The sequence below is a fragment of the Acomys minous genome (assembly GCF_964271855.1).
Source record: "Acomys minous genome assembly, chromosome: 13".
NCBI lineage: Eukaryota > Metazoa > Chordata > Mammalia > Rodentia > Muridae > Acomys > Acomys minous.
Window position 1 is genome coordinate 89,767,019 of NC_140495.1, and position 18,266 is coordinate 89,785,284.

At 52.3% G+C, this 18,266-nt stretch overlaps 1 protein-coding gene across 1 annotated transcript in view; it reads right to left on the bottom strand.

The window, feature by feature from the left end:
- Nucleotides 1-7,629, bottom strand: part of COL13A1 (collagen type XIII alpha 1 chain) — a 136,833-nt gene extending 129,204 nt beyond the window's left edge. The window contains exon 1 of the mRNA XM_084751953.1: nucleotides 6,848-7,629. Coding sequence (XP_084608079.1) covers nucleotides 6,848-7,135 — 288 coding nt within the window. The 5' untranslated portion in view covers nucleotides 7,136-7,629. The remainder of the gene's footprint in view (nucleotides 1-6,847) is intronic.
- Between the last annotated feature and the right edge of the window lie 10,637 nt (nucleotides 7,630-18,266).

The window sequence follows — 18,266 nt, forward strand, 5'->3', positions numbered from 1 at the left end:
GGTCAAAGGGGAAGATGCCCAGCTGCTTCGTCCATGCAGAACTGATCACATGTAGCCGTCCCCACTCTCCAGCCAGGGCCAGGCATGCTGTCAGAATACTGTACCCTCGGCTGGCTGCTATGAAGACCCTGTCCCAAGGACATTGTGGGAGCAGACGCTGAGCCACAGCTGGGGTTTGAAGTGTGTGAGGCTCCATTGGCTGGGATGCCTTCCCTAGCCTCCAGCAAGATCCCAAATCAGAGGCTGAGAAGCGAGAGCTCAGTTGCTAAAAAAGTGCTGTGCAAACATGAGGACCTGAGTTCAATTCCTAGAACCCATGTTAAAATCAGAAACAGGGGCCAGGTGTGGGTATAGGTGCTTGTAATCCCTGCACTGGCAAGTTCCAAGCCAGTGAGAGATTCTGTCACATGTGCGCGCGTGCGTGCGCATGCATGCACACGCACACACACACACCTCTGTTCTCTTGTCTCCACACGTTCATACATCTGCATGCACATGTACATACACCTATGATCTTCAATCAGATGAGCGGTGAAATCTGTCTGCCCCTTGCAAAGTCCCAGGCCACGCTCAATAACAAGCCCGGACACTAATGAGCCTCTGCCTCTGTTATCAAGTAGTGTGGACAAATGAAGAGATGGGACATTTGCTGGGCGTGGTGGCCCTCACCTTTAATCCTAGCCCTTGGGAGGCAGAGGCAGAGGCAGAGGCTGAGGCAGAAGCAGGTGGATCCCTGTGAGTTCCAGGCCAGCCTGGTCTACAAACGGAGTCTAGGACAGCCAAGGCTACATAGGGAAACCCTGTCTCAAAAAACCAACCAACCAACCAAAAACAACAACAACAACAACAAAGAGATGGGACATTTAAAGGCTATCCAGAGGACACCTTGCCCAGGTGGCTGGGGCTAAGTCACAGGTGGCCAGTAGACTTTGCCTTGTGTATTGGCTCCAAGGGGCTGAGAGTATAGCCTTGAGTCCCAGATGGAGAAGGACTCAGGGAAGTTTATTCATTGAGTAATGCCTGCCACCATTGGCCAGGGAAGCCAGCACTGTGTGCTATGTCTGTATTTCCTTTCTCTGAGCTAAATGTCACTTCAGGCATATCCAGGAAGTGCCACAGGCAAGCCAGAGCAGGGAGGGAGTTCTCATGGCTCCAGCGATCTCTCTAGAGGACACTGAGAAGAATCTAGAAGGATTTGGGGTAAGGGGAAAAGACATCTTTCTGGGATATCTTTCAAACTTTGAAACTGGTTTCCAGCAGCTAGGTCTTTGTTTTGACACTTTCACTTCCCACCACCTCCCTGGAGGGCTGGCTACCCAGTGAGCCTTCATCTTGCTTGGAGTTATCTGACAAGCACGGAGGCCACGACAGCTCTCCGTGACTTAGTCCACCCTAAGTAAACTTGGTATTTAAAACAAAAACAAAACTCTTTGCTTTGAGCATCAACTCTTGCTGCTAGCTCTTCAAAGCTTCCTGGAACATTGCTGCAAGACTCAAGACCCTGCTAAGCTCGATGGGAAAGCATCCTGTATCCGATGCGCCATGTCTGCTGAGGACCCTGGAACAGGGAGCTAGGCACACAGGCATCATGGATTGAGTACCAATGAGCTAGTAGTTAACTGGAGAACAGAAAGGGTGCCAGGGTGGAGTCATGCTACCTACATCTCTCCAGCAGGATCCGTGGCGAGTCATGCTACCTACATCTCTCCAGCAGGATCCGTGGCCTGGTCCTTTGATGCTAGTATGAGGAAAATCTTTGGGACCTGTCTTCCCATCACAGAGTAATGGCCCTGGACTAAACTCCCTGCACAGAAGGAGACAGCAATTTTGGAATGGACTCAGCGGCATGCTGGGCTTTGCTTGAAGGTGCCTAAGGCCTGCCTGTCTACTTCGCGAGGCTCAGGCAGCTGTCACGTACCCAGGACACCACTGCACAGGCAACCTACCCTGTTACACAGCCTCCTCCCCTCAGAGCCCACCTCTGTCCACAGCCCAGTGTTTTACTCTCTTTGTGGCTGCTTTGATCTCTCCTCTTAAAAGCTAATAAAAAGTCCCCATACGCATACTCTATAGATGTGAGACATTCTCACAAACCGGTCTTTTTTAGGGGTGTGGGGGTCTGCCTGCACTCCATCAACATCTTGGTCCGGAAGTTTCTACCGTTTCCTTTCCCAGGGATTCCCCAAGGTGGAAAAAATGAGTCAAGGGGAGTAGGAGGGAGGCTCAGCAGCATTGGGTTCCTATCTATAAAGTGGGGTAGGACAGTGCCAGCCAGTGGGGGGTGGGGGGAAAGGAAGGCGCCATCCTGGTTATATATATATATGTGTGTGTGTGTGTGTGTGTGTGTGTGTGTGTGTGTGTGTGTGTGTGTGTGTATGCGCCTTGGTGCACCCTAGGATCCACTCCAAGGGACAAGGACAGCAAGGGTACTGGGAACAGTACTGTAACTGGAGTGGGAATCTGTCTGGCCTCCCTCTGAGTCCCCGTCCAGGGGCTGCAAGACGCCTCCGGGATCCCCAGGCCTGGGCCTCTAACATGAATTTGGCAGTTTTCAACCTCAATCCTGCCCCCTCCCTCCCCTCCTCTCCCCCACCTTCTGCCCAGTCCCAGCCTAGGTGTCATCTGATTTTCTCCATTTGGGACATTCCAGTTTCTTTATTCACAGCAAGGAAATCAACTGTCAAGCAGCTGGGGTGCTCATTAAGGGTCCCAGACCACAGAGAGGCCCTGGCGGGAAGTCAAACCACACTCCCAATCCCCTGGTCTTCTCCCTGGATGACCCATCCTGCAGCGGCTGGGCCCCTCGGAGCTGCCCTTGCTCACTTCTTCCCAAGTGTCCTTCCCTACTGTGTCCTTCTGCTTGGCCTGCCCTCCCAGCTCCCTCTTTCTCAGATCTACAAACTCCACCTCTGGGGCGTGGTGGCGCACACCTGTAATCCCAGAACTCAGGGAGGCAGAGGCAGGCGGATCTCTGTGAGTTCGAGGCCAGCCTGGTCTACAGAGGGAGTTCCAGGATACCAAGGCAACACAGAGAAACCCTGTCTCAAAAACAAAAGAAAATCCCCAGTCTCCGAACTCTGCACACTTCTCTTGGTGCCTCCCTGGATTTCAGGGACCCAGCAGACCACCATACAGGCCCCTCTGAAGCCCCTCTCTCCTCGTTTTAAGGAGGGGGCTTGATCGAGCTCATCTACCCCAGGAATTGCTACCCCAGGACCCTGGAGCCTTCCCTTTGCATCACATTGTCACTTCCTGGTGGTGGGCCCATTCCTTCATGCAGTTTGCTGCCTGCCACCTCCTAAGGGTCTCACAGCAGGCCCAGGATGGAGTTAAGAGACTAGATCTAGCAGAGAGAAAAAAAACAAAAACAAAAAACAAAACAAAACAAAAAAAACAACCTAACAGCAGGGGGGGTGTGGCTCACTCTAGTATTTCACATAGCAGCTGGAATTTAATCTTAGCCCCTAAACCCTCTAGCTCCCTGTGTCGACATAAGGGCAGGGACTCACTTCACGACCATTTCACAAAACTGTTTTGAAACAAAGCGACATGGCCCTCTCTTTCTCGTCCTGGTCTAGCCTCACCCATTCCTTACTTTTTTTTTTAATTTCAAAATTATTTATTGTGTGTATGTGTGTGCTTGAGTGTGTATGAGTGTGCACTCCTGTGGACGCTGGAAGTCTGTGGGTTCCAGGGATTGAACTCAGGTCATCAGGTTTACTCAGCAAGCTCTTTTACCTACTGAGCCATCTTGTCAACGTTGACCCCTCCCTCTCTTGTTCTTTGCATATACTTGGGAGAACACCCCTGGGGGATGTGGGGGCAAAGCGTGGGTCCCCTCCAGTTTCTCTGGGGACACTTTCACAGGCCCCGTAGTTGCCCACTGTAGTGGTTAGTTTTATCAACTTGACTGAATCAAGAAAAGTCTGGCGGAAGCTGGGTGTGGTGGCGCATGCCATTAATCCCGGCACTTGGGAGACACAGGCAGGTGGGTCTCTGTGAATTTGAGGCTAGCCTGGTCTACAAAGCCAGTCCAGGACAGCTAAGGCTACACAGAGAAACCCTGTCTCAGAAAAAAAAAAATAGTCTGGCAGATCCAAGCACACCCCTGGGTGTGTCCCGAGAGGTCAACTACAGAGAGGCTTAAAGGCAGGGCAGAAAAGACTGACGGAGCCAAGCACCTGTAACTGGAGGTCTTCAGGGAACTGGAGGGGCCCGTGCATACACACACACACACACACACACACACACACACACACACACACACACGAACAGCATTGTTCTGCCCCCTCCCACCAGAGGGACTGAAACCTCCAAACCGTGAGCCAGCATAAGCCCTTTCTCCTTTGTGTTGTTTCAGGCAGGTTATTTTTGTCATTGCTACAAAAATGACGGCCGACACAGCCTCCTTGGAGCTTCCCCATAAGGACTTCTTGTGAGATTGTCACTGTATCTGATGCCTGCCCAGCCAGCCACCCAGCTGCTGCCTTGTCTGCCAAGCGCTTTCCGTGAGACCAAAGCCCTTGAGGGACTCCAGTTCAATTATTTCCTTCCAATAGACTAAGTCACATATGCTACTGATTACTGTATGAGACCGTGGCCTTTGAGTGTCCCTCCAGCAGCCCCAGACCGCAGGCCCCATATTTGCCAGGTTCCATTCTTCCCTTCAGCCACCATGTCTTCTCAGCCCTGTCCCCAACATCATTCCAGGCTATAGTCCCCAAACAGCCTCCTGTCAGCCTGACGTAAACATCTCCCAGTCAGCCCGTTGGTAGCTAGCTTCCCATTTCCCCTTTTCTCATCTAACTACCTCTAAGGCCCCTTTTAACCTAGGTTGCTCATCACATCCAAGCTCACCTTCAGTCACACCACTCTATTCACAGCCCCAAAGCAGCTGGGGGGGGCCCCCAACCTTTGGCTCCTCCAATCAGAAGCTGTTCCCTGGGGTAGGGGGAGGTGGCGGCGGTGGCAGGGTGTCTTAGCACAAAGCCTTATGCTCACCCCTCTTGTGCCAGGCAAACTCCTAACTACTCTTTGTCTTGCCCTAAAAATCACTCCTTCAGGAAGCCCACCTTGGTTGCCAACACTGTCACATCATGATGTTTATAATGCATTTCCTGGCCACTTTCCCTCCGTTACTGTACTGTTTCCCGTACTTGGTGCTTATTTACTGTCTTTCTGTGTCACGCTCAAGTTCAGGAAGATTGAGGTGTTGCCTGGGCAGTGGTCCCCCCCCCCCGCCACCCCCTTCTGCAGCTAGCTCTGAGGACACAGTGGTAAGAGGAATGGGGTGAGGGTTGCAGGTTAGGGAGGCTTAGCCCTAACACTGGATTTCACCATATGGCCTTGAGAAACGGACCTCCCTTCTCAAGACCTCACTTCTTCCTGTCTGTAAAATGGGGGTCATTCAGATCATTTTTTTGGGGGGTCCTTCTCAGTTCTAGAGGCTAGGGTCTAGAAGTCAGCTTGGAGCAGGGCGCTCTACATGACATGAAGGACAAAGTGGACACCTGGAGATGTGGCACTGGGAGGGGCTTGGGAAGGGCCTGGGGTGCACATGAGAAGGTGTCTGCCACCTTCTTCACCGTCCAGCCAGTGCCCTCCACACTCAGCCAACCAGCCAGAAAGCCCAGAGACTGGCCCCCAGGCCCAGGGAACTGTGGGTAACCAGGCTGAGCACCTTCTTAGTTCTGGTCAGTCAGGACAACTAGCTTGTACTAGCAGGAGTGGATCACCACTCACACAGCAGGGACTTGTCCCCAGGCCACTCTCAATGCTGTGGCCTGCGACTTCCCCCATGGGGACACCTGGCGGGGGGGGGGGTGACACCCCAGAGAAACCTAACTGCAGGAGACCCAATCTTGTCAGACCTGGCTAGAACTTGCCATCATTCCGTCAGCTTGGAGAGGTTACAGTATGTGTCTCAGGTTGCACAGCATGCAAGTAAAGCCCAGGGCTGCTGCTGGCCTTTAGCACCCTGTTGGTTACTATCCCATACCTCCCACGGTGCTGTTCAGATTTCCTTAGGCCACCAGCCCTCTCCATCTTAAGGACCAGCTTCCCTTCCTTACTACCCACTCCCCGCCCCGTCCCGCCCCACCCCGCCCCCACCAGAGTCTGTATTTCCCCGCCTCCCCAAGGAGGATGCCACTCAGGATTGCCCCAGTGAAGTGACACAGTAGTAATTTTTGGACACCCTGGCATGGAGCATTCTGGGGGACAAGGAGAGAGAAAGAACTGCATCCTTTTCTGAGATGCAGAAGGAGGAGGGATTAGGACCATCCCAGAAGCCATAGCTAGGAAGAGTCATAGGTAAACGGGACCCCAAGGAGGACAGAGCCAGGCTACTCACACTTAGGCCTTAGAGGCCAGGAACAGCAAATAAGGGCCAGCAAAGAGCAATCCATTTTAGACACTGTCCCTTTAGGTCCTTAAATGGCTCATTCTCTTAACGCTGTTTCCAAATGTGATCATAAAAACCAGACAGCACCCACCCTCGTAAAGTGGAGAGGACCATAACATCCCGGCAAGCCTCCCCCAGCCTATTTCTCCTACCAGCCCACGTTGCCTCTGAGCACCTTTCGCGCACCCTGCCTTCTTCCACCTGACCGCCGGGCTCGCAAGGCGCCCCCAGCGCAAGACCCTGGGGTCTCCAGGAGTTGGGAGGTCCCACGCATGCCAGCCTAGTGCTCTGGATCTCTGGCAGCTCAGCTGCCCGCAGTCCTAGTGCAGGCAACCTAAGCGACAGTCCAAGTGAGTGCCGGTCCGCACGGGCTCACGGAGTCCCGGGACTGCGCGAGGGGGCGCCTTGGGAAGGGGATAAAAGCCAGCAACAAAGGGCACAAACCTCGTCCAGCAGTTGGTTGACTCGTCCCAAAATAGCTTTCTCCATCTGCTGCTCCCCGCGCTCCGCTTCCAGGCGCAGCACCCGGGCCTGCAACTCGGCGGTCCGAAAGTGGGCGAGCAGGCTGAGCGCCAGCGAGCACAGCGCCAGCGCCAGCAGTCCACAGCACCCGGGGCTCGGCAGCCTTGCGCACTGCTCCGCCAGCGCCACCGTCCCGGGCCCGGACGCACCCAGCTCCCCAGGGCCGCGGGTGCCGGAGGCTGCCGCTTTGCGGGCGCGCTCCGCCACCATCCCCTTGCGTCTTGAGAGCCAATAAATAAATAAATAGAATAAATAAAAACGAGATCCAAGAGGAGTGATCCAAACTGTTAGGCAGGGAGAAAGGGGTCTAGCGTGGCTGGAGGACGTCCCTCTCCAAAGAGGACAGAAAACGAGCAGTCGAAGTCGGGGACAGCCAAGAATCACCAAAAGGCGCGAACGGGGTACACCAAAGTAGGAAAAAAGTTATTTCGAAAAATGTTCCAAGTTCGGGGATCTGGCCCCGCTCCCCGCTCTTTCCCTTCTCTGTTTTGCAGAGTCCTCCGGCTGGTGCGATGCTCGGGGTCCTTCTGAGTGTTTTGTGTCTCCGGGGAGAGCGGGTGTCAGTCCCCAGGCGAAGGGGCGCGCAAGCAGGGCCCCATGGGCAGAGGTGGGTCGTGGCCGCAGTGAGCCGCTCTGGGGCCGATTCCGGCGCCTCTGTAACTTGACACAGCCGGCGCGGCCGCGGGGATCGGATGAGCGCCGGGCGCTACTTCCCAAACTAATCTCCCGCGCCCCTCCCTCGCCCTCCTCCCGCTCCTCCTCCGCCTCCTGCGGGGCCGCGGCTGGGGTTTGTTTATTTATGCAAAATTGCCTGGGGTGGGGGCTGTGGTGTGCGGGGCCCATCGACCCCGGTAGCTCCCGTCCCGGACTCCTGGTGCCCTTTGAAGTGACACTTAGGGTTATTTATAGGCGGGGAAGGGGTATGGAGTGAGGCGGGAGCTGCGCTCCTCTTTTCCCTAGATTCACACTCAAGACCTCAAAGGCATAGGGACTCGGCATCACAGCAACTCGCTTTCCCAGAACATCTGGGACCCTCCTGTCACCCAAGGCACCGCCCAGGGCCTCGAGGACCCTCATGGCAACCGGTTGAGTCACTGTCAGGGTGCCTGTATGGCCCTGCATGCCCTGAGCTGGGAAATCTGCGATGATTACGTCAGACAATCTCTCCTTCACCCATTTCTAGCCAGGGTTGTCGTCCCCTCCCCCACGCCCCGCTCTTTGCAGGTGTCTCTAGTGGGACCATGCCACCAGGCACAGATTCACTCGCGAGCAGGAGAAAAAAAAAAAGTGTTCCGAGAGGCAGCGGCATTGGCGTCCTTTTTCTCTTTCAGGACCAGACCTTAAGAACTATAGAACAGAAATTTATCAGGGGCCACGCCCACTGCCCAGGTTTATTCTAGGATGTCTGACAGGCAAGGGGCCTCTCTTTCTTCCTTGTGTTGATCTGAGACCCATAGCAGACCAGATGACCTAGGGGTCCAAGCCATCAAAGGCTAGCAATTCTCACACACTCCCTCTCCCCCCTCCGCCCCCCATATCCCTCAGATCTAATTCCAACCAGTCTGAGTATTTTCATTGGCTGTAGAAGAGCTAGTGGGTTTTGGGCATTCTGCATTTGGTATTTTCCTCTCCTCCCCCCTCCACCCCCCCATGAGTGACTTCTGTCACTAGAGCTCTCATTACCTTATGCCTCTAGACATCCCTGCAAATCAGGTGGTGGGGCTGCGCTTCCTGGAGAGTCAGGAAGAGGTAGGGAGGCTGGCCCTTGAATAATAGGGTAATCACACAGAATTAATGTAAGGCTAATTCCTAGGTACTCAGCTACCACGGAGAACTAGAGAGCTAGAAAGCGGAGAGCTAGCTGGTGGCCAGGAAGTCCCAGTGTCAGCATTTCCTTGATGTGTCTTATTAGCAAGCATGCCTCGCTGGGTCTCCAGCCTAGTCCAGCTGGGTCTCCAGCCTAGTACGAACGCCTGGGAACACATTAAGGACCACTAAGGGGCGCTGATGAGTTTCTCATCTGGACCATTCACTGGAGGCGTCTCTGCTCTTGTCATTTCTGCTCTTGTAAGTAACCCCAGTAAAACTCATTGGGTCGACAAGTTGGACTTTGGTGGCATCTGTACTTTGGTCTGTCATGGGCCAATAAATGTGTGTCGTGGCTCCCCAGGTTTTGCACACACAACATAGCAATAGACATAGGAAACCCTGGATTGGGGAGTGGAGAGTCTAGGAAAGCTGTGCCCCTACGCATGCAGTCTGGGCTCTTCTTTAGGAATGTTCTATGGTTTTCTGCTTTGTGCATTTGCCCTGCTCTCTGGAACTTTGGACCTTGCCTTTTTGCACTCAGCCCCACACCTCAGTGTGTGTATGTGTGTGTGTGTGTGTGTGTGTGTGTGTGTGTGTGTGTGTAGGGGGGGATGACCAGTTTTATATGATCCCCATTTTTCTTTCCCTGTGTCCTTGACAGCACCTCTCTCCTTCCTGATAGCACCACCACCGCCACCACTATACTCCTGACGCTCATGAGTGGCCATCGCCTCCCCATCTCTCTTACTGCTGCCTGGTTCTCCCAGAACCCTGCTGTCCCACGTTAAAGATGGTAATCAGGCTTTTTAGGTCTACTACAGCACATCTTCTAGGCCATTCTGAGCACGGCTGTCATCAGAGCCACAGGTGGAGGCCACAGGGGATCTGGACCTGTTGTTTCAGCTTCAGTCTGTTCCCCGCTCTTCCAGCAGCTGGGACAGGGTTTCCTTCCCTCTCAGTCCTTGCACCACTGGAAGAGTGAACCCCATGCCAGGCTCTGTGTGACGCATGATGACTAATATTATCAACTCCACAGAATCTAGATCACTGAGGACAGACTGTAGGGGCGGCTGTGAGGAAGTTTCTAGATTGAGGTGGGAAGACACGCCCTAAATGAAGACAGTACCGTCTCAAGGGCTGGGGTCCTGGGATGAATACAAAGGAGAAAGCAAGCTGAGCCCCTGCCCTCCTCTTTCTTGGCTTCTTGCCTGGACACAAGGATGACTGGGTGCTTCATGCTCTGCAACTACCATTTCCAAGGTAGTGATGGACTATACTCGCAAAGTCTGAGCCCAAACCAAACCTTCCCTTCCTTTAGTAACCCATCGTCAGGGTGTTTGTCCACAGCGACAAGAAAAGCAACTGATACACGAAGTCACCTTCCTTCCTGGCTACAGGGATGGAGTCAAGGACTGGCCAAGTTGAGGAAGAGGTGGGTGTGGTGGGTGGGGCAGAGTTTCTTCAGGAAGGTGCTTCTAAAGAGGCAGCCGGCAGAATTTCAGGGCACTGTGGCACGGTTGCTAGGTAAGATAAAGCCTGGTGTGGGGGCTGGGGGAGCAGCCAGGGGTGGGAGTCTCAGTCCTGAGACACTCTTTGGACCCTTGGCCTCTGCTAACAGGAAGGCTATCTATCCACGCCTGCATTTTCCCAACTGTGGGTCAGTTCTGTTCAAGCCTATTTGAGTTGGAGCACACAGACCTATCTACCCGATTCTGCCTAGGAAACTTCGTGGCAGACCCCCACAAAATCCCATCGTGCTCCTAGAAGGCCGGACTCATTCAGGAATTGGAGTGGCCTCTAGGGCGGAGTCACTGCCCTGTGTACACCTCACTGTGGTAGGGGTGGGTGTTAGTTCTTACATACTCCTGAGCTGGTTTCCGTCTCACACAACCCCCAGCTCATACACTACTTATTTCTCTCATCCAGCTGCACCCCTGAGTCTCTGAGAGCTCCCTTTTCTCTCCTCTATTAAGCCTCTTCATTTCTTTTGGCTTTCTGCTCCCATAGCTGGAGCCATCCGTGGAACCCTGTGGCTCCTGCTGGATGCCTGAGCTCTCTCATAATGACTTCGGCCCAGGTAGCCCTGCCGGGACTAACATCACCTGATTTGGCCCAAGCCCACTCCTCCTCCAGGGCCAGCCAGCAGTTTCTCTTGTAGTGCCGATAGCTAGAAAGCTAAGCTAAGCAGGCCCAGACTGAGAACCTGCTCAGCCTCCTGGGCCATGTGTATTTCCCAGCCTTGTGGTCCATGGCAGGGAAGCCCAGCTTTGCAGCCCCCTTTCTGAGACCTGTGTGAAGTGAGCAACAGAGGAGAAGGGGTTCGGGCCCTGTTTGCTTTGTGGAGTCCTGTTCCCCAACAAGATGAAACTTTCACCTAGCACGCGGGAGCCACTGCCCGTGGCTTAAATCCTATTTTAGCTCTCCTAGCCCCGTCCGTGTTTGGCCTCTCTCAAGTTAGGAGCTCCCAGAGGCAAGCAGGTGGTCCTTAAGGCTTACCCTAGAAAGGGTGGTGGGCTTGAACAAGGAGGCATCAAGTGAAGAGGTGGATACATTTAAGTCCAAGCCTCTCTCTCTCTCTCTCTCTCTCTCTCTCTCTCTCTCTCTCTCTCTCTCTCTCTAAAGATTTATTTATTATTTATACAGTATTCTGTCTACACGTGTGCCTGCCCACCACAAGAAGACACCAGATCTCATTATAGATGGTTGTGAGCCACCATGTGGTTGCTGGGAATTGAACTCGGGACCTTTGGAAGAGCAGATGGTGCTCTTAACCTCTGAGCCATTTCTCCAGCCCCCAAGCTCTCTCTTAGTGCCTCTTAGCTGGTACCTCCATTTCTACTTATGGGATAGACTGGTGGGCATGGAAGGGAAAGACAGTGCAAAGGAGAGGAGCCAAAACTCCACCAAATATGCATAGAGCCCTTTTTGGAGCAGAGCTCTGCAATAGTGTTGGGGACACATCTGTGGACAAAATGGGTTCATGGATGGTTGACATCACTGAATATGGATAAGACACAGTGGGTGTGGGAGGGCGAACTGCAGAAAAGGGGTCCCTATAAGACTTTTGGTGTAAGAGCTACGGAGTAAGCAGAAGGAGTTGAAGGGGCACAGTCTGGTTGGTGGGACTGTTTGGGAAAGATGAGGAGGTGTGGCCTTGTTAGAGGAAGTGGGTCCCTGGGGCTGGGCTTTGAGGTTTCAAAAGCCAGCACCATTTCCCAGCACCTCTCTCTCTCTCTCTCTCTCTCTCTCTCTCTCTCTCTCTCTCTCTCTCTCTCTCTCCCCCTCACGCCCATGATCCAATGTAGCTCTCAGCTGCTGCTCCAGCACCATGCCTGCCTGCTGCCATGTCCTCATCTATTCATCCTCTGGGGCCGTGAACTCAAGTTAAATGCTTTCTTTTAATAGTTGCCATGGTCATGGTTTCATTTCACAGCAATAGAGAAGCAACCAGGATATAAGGACACAGGATATGTACTTCTGCATGCACATACAAGCAGACATGTGCAGAGTGAGCAGGCTTGTCTCAGCAAGTACACAGGATCTCTCTCTCTCTCTCTCTCTCTCTCTCTCTCTCTCTCTCTCTCTCTGTGTGTGTGTGTGTGTGTGTGTGTGTGTGTGTGTGTGTGTGTGTTGGGGTATGCTCATACATGTATCCAGAAAGGAGTGTGTGCTGACCTCTGTGCATACCGTGTGGTGGTGTAGATGCGTGTGTGAGAACAGGCACTTGCCTCTCAGTGGTCAGAACTCAACTGTGTTGTGTAGTGATAGTGGCAGGAAAGCGGGCCAGTGCCTCAGTCTTCTCCACGTGCACAGCAAACGGCTCTAAGGCTTCAAGGCTTCAAGAGTGATTTATGGTTTCTTTGAGTGCTTCTTCAGCTCTCAGTTAGGTGGCTGGGGTTTCTTGTGGGGATGCACTGTGGAAGCTTGGTGGGGTGCCTCTCATCTTTGGGGTACAGTTGAGATGACCTCTAAACATTCTGCAGTCCCTCCTGGTTTTCCCTATAGCGTGACAACTGACTAACTGACTTTCTTTTCTTTCCTCCTTCCTTCCTTCCTTCCTTTTTTTTCTTTTTCTTTTTTCTTTTTTTTTTTTTTAGACCAGGCTGGCCTCGAACTCACAGCGATCTGCCTGCCTCCTGAGTGCTAGGATTAAAGGCGTGTGCCACTACCACCCGGCTGACAACTGACTTCCAAAGGTAGGGTTCCCAGAGTGTTTATCAGGCCTCCACATGTGAGATACTTGCTGTGGTGGTTAAAATAGGAGTGGCCCCCATAGACTCATGTGTTTGAATGCTTGGCCCTTAAAGAGTGACACTATTAGGAGGTGTGGTCTTGTTGAAGGAAGTGTGCCACTGTGGGGCTGGGCTTTGAGGTCACATATGCTCAAGTTATGTCCAGTGTGGCACACAGTCCCCTTCTGCTGCCTGGGGATCAAGATGTAGAACTCTCAGCTCCTTCTCCAGCACCAGGTCGGCCTGCACGCTGCCATGCTTCCTGCCATGATGGTAATGGACTAAACCTCTGAACTGTAAGCCAGCCCCAATGAAATATTTTCCCTATAAGAGTTGCCTTGGGCCGGGCGTGGTGGCACACGCCTGTAATCCCAGCACTTAGGAGCCAGAGGCAGGTGAATTGCTGTGACTTTGAGGCCAGCCTGGTCTACAAAGCGAGTCCAGGACAGCCAAGATAACATAGAGAAACCCTGTCTCAAAAAACAAAAAACAAAAACAAACAAACAAACGAAAGAGTTGCCTTGGTCATGGTGTCTCTTCACAGCAATACAATCCTAACTAAGACACTTGCTAATGGCCAAAACAAGTCATAGTCCAGATAAGAACTAGCTCAGCCTGTGGATGCCAGAATATGTAGTCCTTTGGAGGCCACAGATGTATGTGCCCCAGGGTGGGCTAGTGGGTCTCACTGGAGGATCACATGACCCTGAATGTAGGATTTGGGGAAGGTTGTGATTAGGGAAGGCCACACCCATCTGTCAGAGCTAGGGCCACCCCACACACAGCCTTCTCGAGCCAGATCTCGCTTCTGGCTTCTTCCAGGAGCACCTGGACAACCAAAGCAGCACTCGGGAGGCAGAGGCAGGTGGATCGCTGTTAGTTTGAGGCCAGCCTGGTTTACAAAGTGAGTCTAGGACAACCAAGGCTACACAGAGAAACCCTGTCTCAAACAACAACAACAACAACAACAAAAAGAATTACATGCTGACATACACACACACACACACACACACACACACACACACACACACACACACACAGTGTGGAGTCAGCATGGAGGACTCAGAGCAACCTGTCATCACTGTGAGAGTTACCACAGAGACTGGGAATGGAACACAAAGCTCACACAAGATGGTGGTCCAGCAAAGGCTCGTGCCTCCTCGTGTCATGTCCTGGGGTCTTGAAGCTGAGAGGAAGGGCCACTGTGTACCGTTTTGTAGGTCTAGCCCTCTGACCATCCTCCAGTGTTACTGAGTTCCTGGCGAGGTAAAACCCAGAGCCAAGTTCCCACAGGGAACTGTGTGAGCTGGTGCCAGCAACACAAGTGGAAAGCCAAACAAGCAGGCAGATGGTGAGCGCCTTGGGACTGGAAGAAGAGGACAAGTGGAGATGTGGAGTGGGGGAGGTGAAAGTTCAGAAAGGCTTTTAGAAGAGGAGGTCCTGAGCTGGGCTTGGAGCATGGCAAGAGTCGCATGAAAAGACTGGAAGAAGAGGTCAGTGGTTCCTCTGGCCAGGGTGCATCACATGGCCTCCTGATACCAGGGACCTCAGTCGTTAGTGTCTTCCCCACCGTTCCTTCCTCAGGTGGGATGACCTGGATATGTTTGGCACAAATGCTGACACCCTATTCTTATACCAGTGACAAAAATCACCAATCAACTACAGAGTAGCACTCTCATCATGCACATGCAGGCACACGTGGGTGCATACACACACATGCAAGTGCACACATACACACACACAAATGCATGCATGCACGGACGCACGCACACGCACACACACACCACCCTTGGGCTTTCCCGAATAGGAGGGCTTTATCAATCGATTACGATTGCTACTGAAGATAAAAAGCATTTTGCTGATTCAGATTGAGTTTGAGACATGGCCCCCATGTCTCTGGGTCCTGGCCTCTGTCTCTTCAGACCATGTACTTCTCCAGCAAGTCTGACCTGAGAACACAGCCCTCCTGGCTGGCAGGGGCAGGGAGGATATTAATTGCCTCGTGGGGAGTGGTGCTGACATATTAAAATGATTAGTTGTATGCAAAGCCCTACCAAAGCAGAAAACCCAGGAGAGACTATGGCAATGAATGGTCTCATGGGAACCGCGAGCAAGTGCATCCGCTGGGCTGTTTGCTGCTTTTTTGAAGAACAATCATCACTGGAGTGCAAGAGCCCAGGTCTTCAGAGCCGTCTGTCAGCTTTTGGGAAGGGCTCCGAATCTAGGCACCCCAAATGGGCTCTGAAAAGCAGCCCAGAACTGAGTACTTCCTGACAGGCGGGAGAGCTGTGGGAGGGACAGGCAACTGGCGTTCAAGACACAGATGTTTCTGCCTGATGACAGACAGATCACAAAGAGTCCGATTCGTGTGCCGGAGCAGATGTACGCTGGCCAGCATCAGGCAGCTCTTGTCCTTTACCCACCCCGCTACCCTGGAACCCTTTGTCTTGAACGCGAACCCAGTCTTCGAATCTCATCTCAGGGCGGCTCGCCTTTGAAGTGTCCAGAAGCATCTATCCAGAGGCTTTTTCTTGTGGAGGTCATTTCTGAAGTGAGGAGGGAGGTCATGTTTATTTTTCTTGTGCCCCCCTCCCCCCCAAAAATCAGGGTCTTGCTTTCTGAAGCCTGGCCCTTGTCTGATGCTAGCTCACTGTCGACAGGCAGGTCTGCTGGAGATGGATGAGCTCAAGTGCTGCCTCCACTTTAGAGGGTTCTGGGACAACATCTGGAAACAGATGTTTGCTCAGAGATGGAGCAGGAATAGGAGGCACAAAGCCAAAGAAATAAAGCCACAGTCTCCTGAAGGGGGGGGGGCAGGTGTGGTGAAGGCTCTGGTGAGGCCCGGGGCATTGGAATAGGGTGGGAGGCCGGCACATATGGAGGACCAACTCCCACTCTGGGCTTTGGCACAATGGCTGTTTGTCAAATGGTCTGGCCCATCGGAACACAATCCTGATGGTTTTTAAGTATGCCAGCCTTCCCAGGGCAGAGGTGTGCCCATAGATTCACTTTTTGTTTCTATCGGACAGCAAGGAATGGAGCTCATCCTTTTGACTTGGTTGCTCTGGCTTCCCGGAGACAGTAAATTCCTGCAGGACTGGAAGCCTCATCAAACTGAAATCTGTTGCAGCTCCAAGTTTGATGCTCAGAGTTGGGCATGCTGTAAAGCTGGAAAGGGTGGTGGTAGTGATGGTGGTGGTAGTGATGGTGGTGGTGAAGGTGGCAGTGGTGAAGGCGGCAGTGGTGATATGATGATGGTAAAGACGATGGAGATGGGGCTGGAGAGATGGCTTAGCGGTTAAGAGCACCGACTGCTCTTCCAAAGGACCCAGGTTCAATCCCAGCACCCACCTGGCAGCTCACAACTGACTGCAATTCCAAGATCTGACACCCTCATACAGACATACATGCAGGCATAACACCAATGCACATAAAATAAAAATAAATAAATTAAAAAAAAAGATGATGGAGATGTGATTGTAGACATACTTTTTTGGGTTCTTATAACAACCACCTTTCCAACCCCCCAAGACTAGGGGAAGAAGGTTAGAGGGAAGAGTGAGCATAGACCTCTTTAGACTACTTCCTGCTGATTAGGGGTGTTGGGTTCCTAGGGCCAAGTCCAAGCTGCCAGAATATCTCCAAACAGTAACCCAGTAACCCAGCAACCCACGAATAGCAAATGCAGCAGCAGGGACCAGCAACAGTGGGGCAGCAGCAGTCACCATGCGCCCTCTCAGGGCTCTTCTATTTATACCCTCCCCAGAGACCCTAGAATTAAACTATCTGCAGCTGACCAAAATCACACCCCTCCTAGAGCATGAGACAATCATAGTTAGCAGCTATGGACAACCTGAAGCAGCCCCATAACTCACACCTGGAATTAAAGCAGAAACATATTCGCATAGCATAACTGGGTTTTTAAAGAAACCAAAATTCTGACTATGTGTTATGGCAGTGGGTAGTGTTAAAGCTTGTGGTGGAAGATGGTGAAGAGGGTGATTGCTTAGTCACAAAGTTTTCCCAGTTGCCATGTGCCTGCTAGGCATACAATCAAGTCAGTTCAGTCGCAATGCCACACACTCTGTTCACTATGACTGGACCACTATCAGCAGTGACTGCCTTTAGGGGTTTTCACTTGGAGCCTGGGAGTCACTGTGCAGCGAGAGTAGGGACTTATGAAGCCCATGTGGACAAGTTCTGTCTGCAGAACAGGATGGAGTGAACAGCAGTGAGGAGAGATGGGAGACAGAGCAGAGTAAGCCTCCCCTTGGGTTTGGGTGTTCGACCCAGTTGGTCACTTATCTTTAGGATGCAATCTCTTTCTATTTTGGGGCAGTGGGCCATAAAACCTCAATGACTTTTTTTTCTTGAGTTAGTTGACATGAGTTTCTGTCTCTCACTAGGAAAGGGTTCTGACCAGGAACAGCTGTTCTCAAGATGGCAGAGAGGAAGGAGAAAAATGACAAAGGCCACACCGATGATGGAGGAGAGTGTCGGAAGGTATGGCACTGCTGCTTACGTGGGTCACATGGTTCGGAGTTCACATTAGATGAACACACTTGACCAGGACGGTGTTGGTGATGGTGGCATTGATTATGTGATAGATCAACAGTCTAATTGGGACAGGTCTCTTAGAAGCATGTGCCCCACACACCCAAGCAAGGATCATTAGAAAAGGGTCTTTGGCAGAGAAAGGGGCTCTTCCAGAAGGTCTGGTGCTGTCCCCTTTCATAGCATGGTAAATCCTACTTGAACCTGACCAGGAGAAGGTGTGTGTGTGTGTGTGTGTGTGTGTGTGTGTGTGTAATGGTATTCCGAATAAAGTTCCTGGGTCCTTTTGAGGATCCCAAGAGCCTCCAGCCAAGAGGCTGGAGTAACCAGGTTCAAACATTAGGAGCAAGGGCTGAAATCACAGCGTCTGACCGTGTTATTAAAAGAGCACAGATCTGTGAAGTTTTGCTCAGTGAATTCTAAATGGTGGGAATGAGTTGCCCTGGAAAATAATAATAGCTGGTTTTTGTGAGATGCTGATTACACGCAGGCACTGTTCTGGGCATGTTGTTATATGTGCCATAGAATGAGATGAAATCCTAACAGGTTTTTTTACTCTCCCATTTGACAGATGAGGAAATCTAGGTACAGAGGTTATGTAACCTGCCAGGGTCCCACCGCCAGAAGAGGGGGAGGGAAGCCATGTGGCCATGGGCTCAGCATCTCACCTCAACTCATCACGTTTCAGAACAAATCTCCCAGAGCCATGCTCCTGACCCAGCCTTTTCCTCACATGCCTCCTTTGC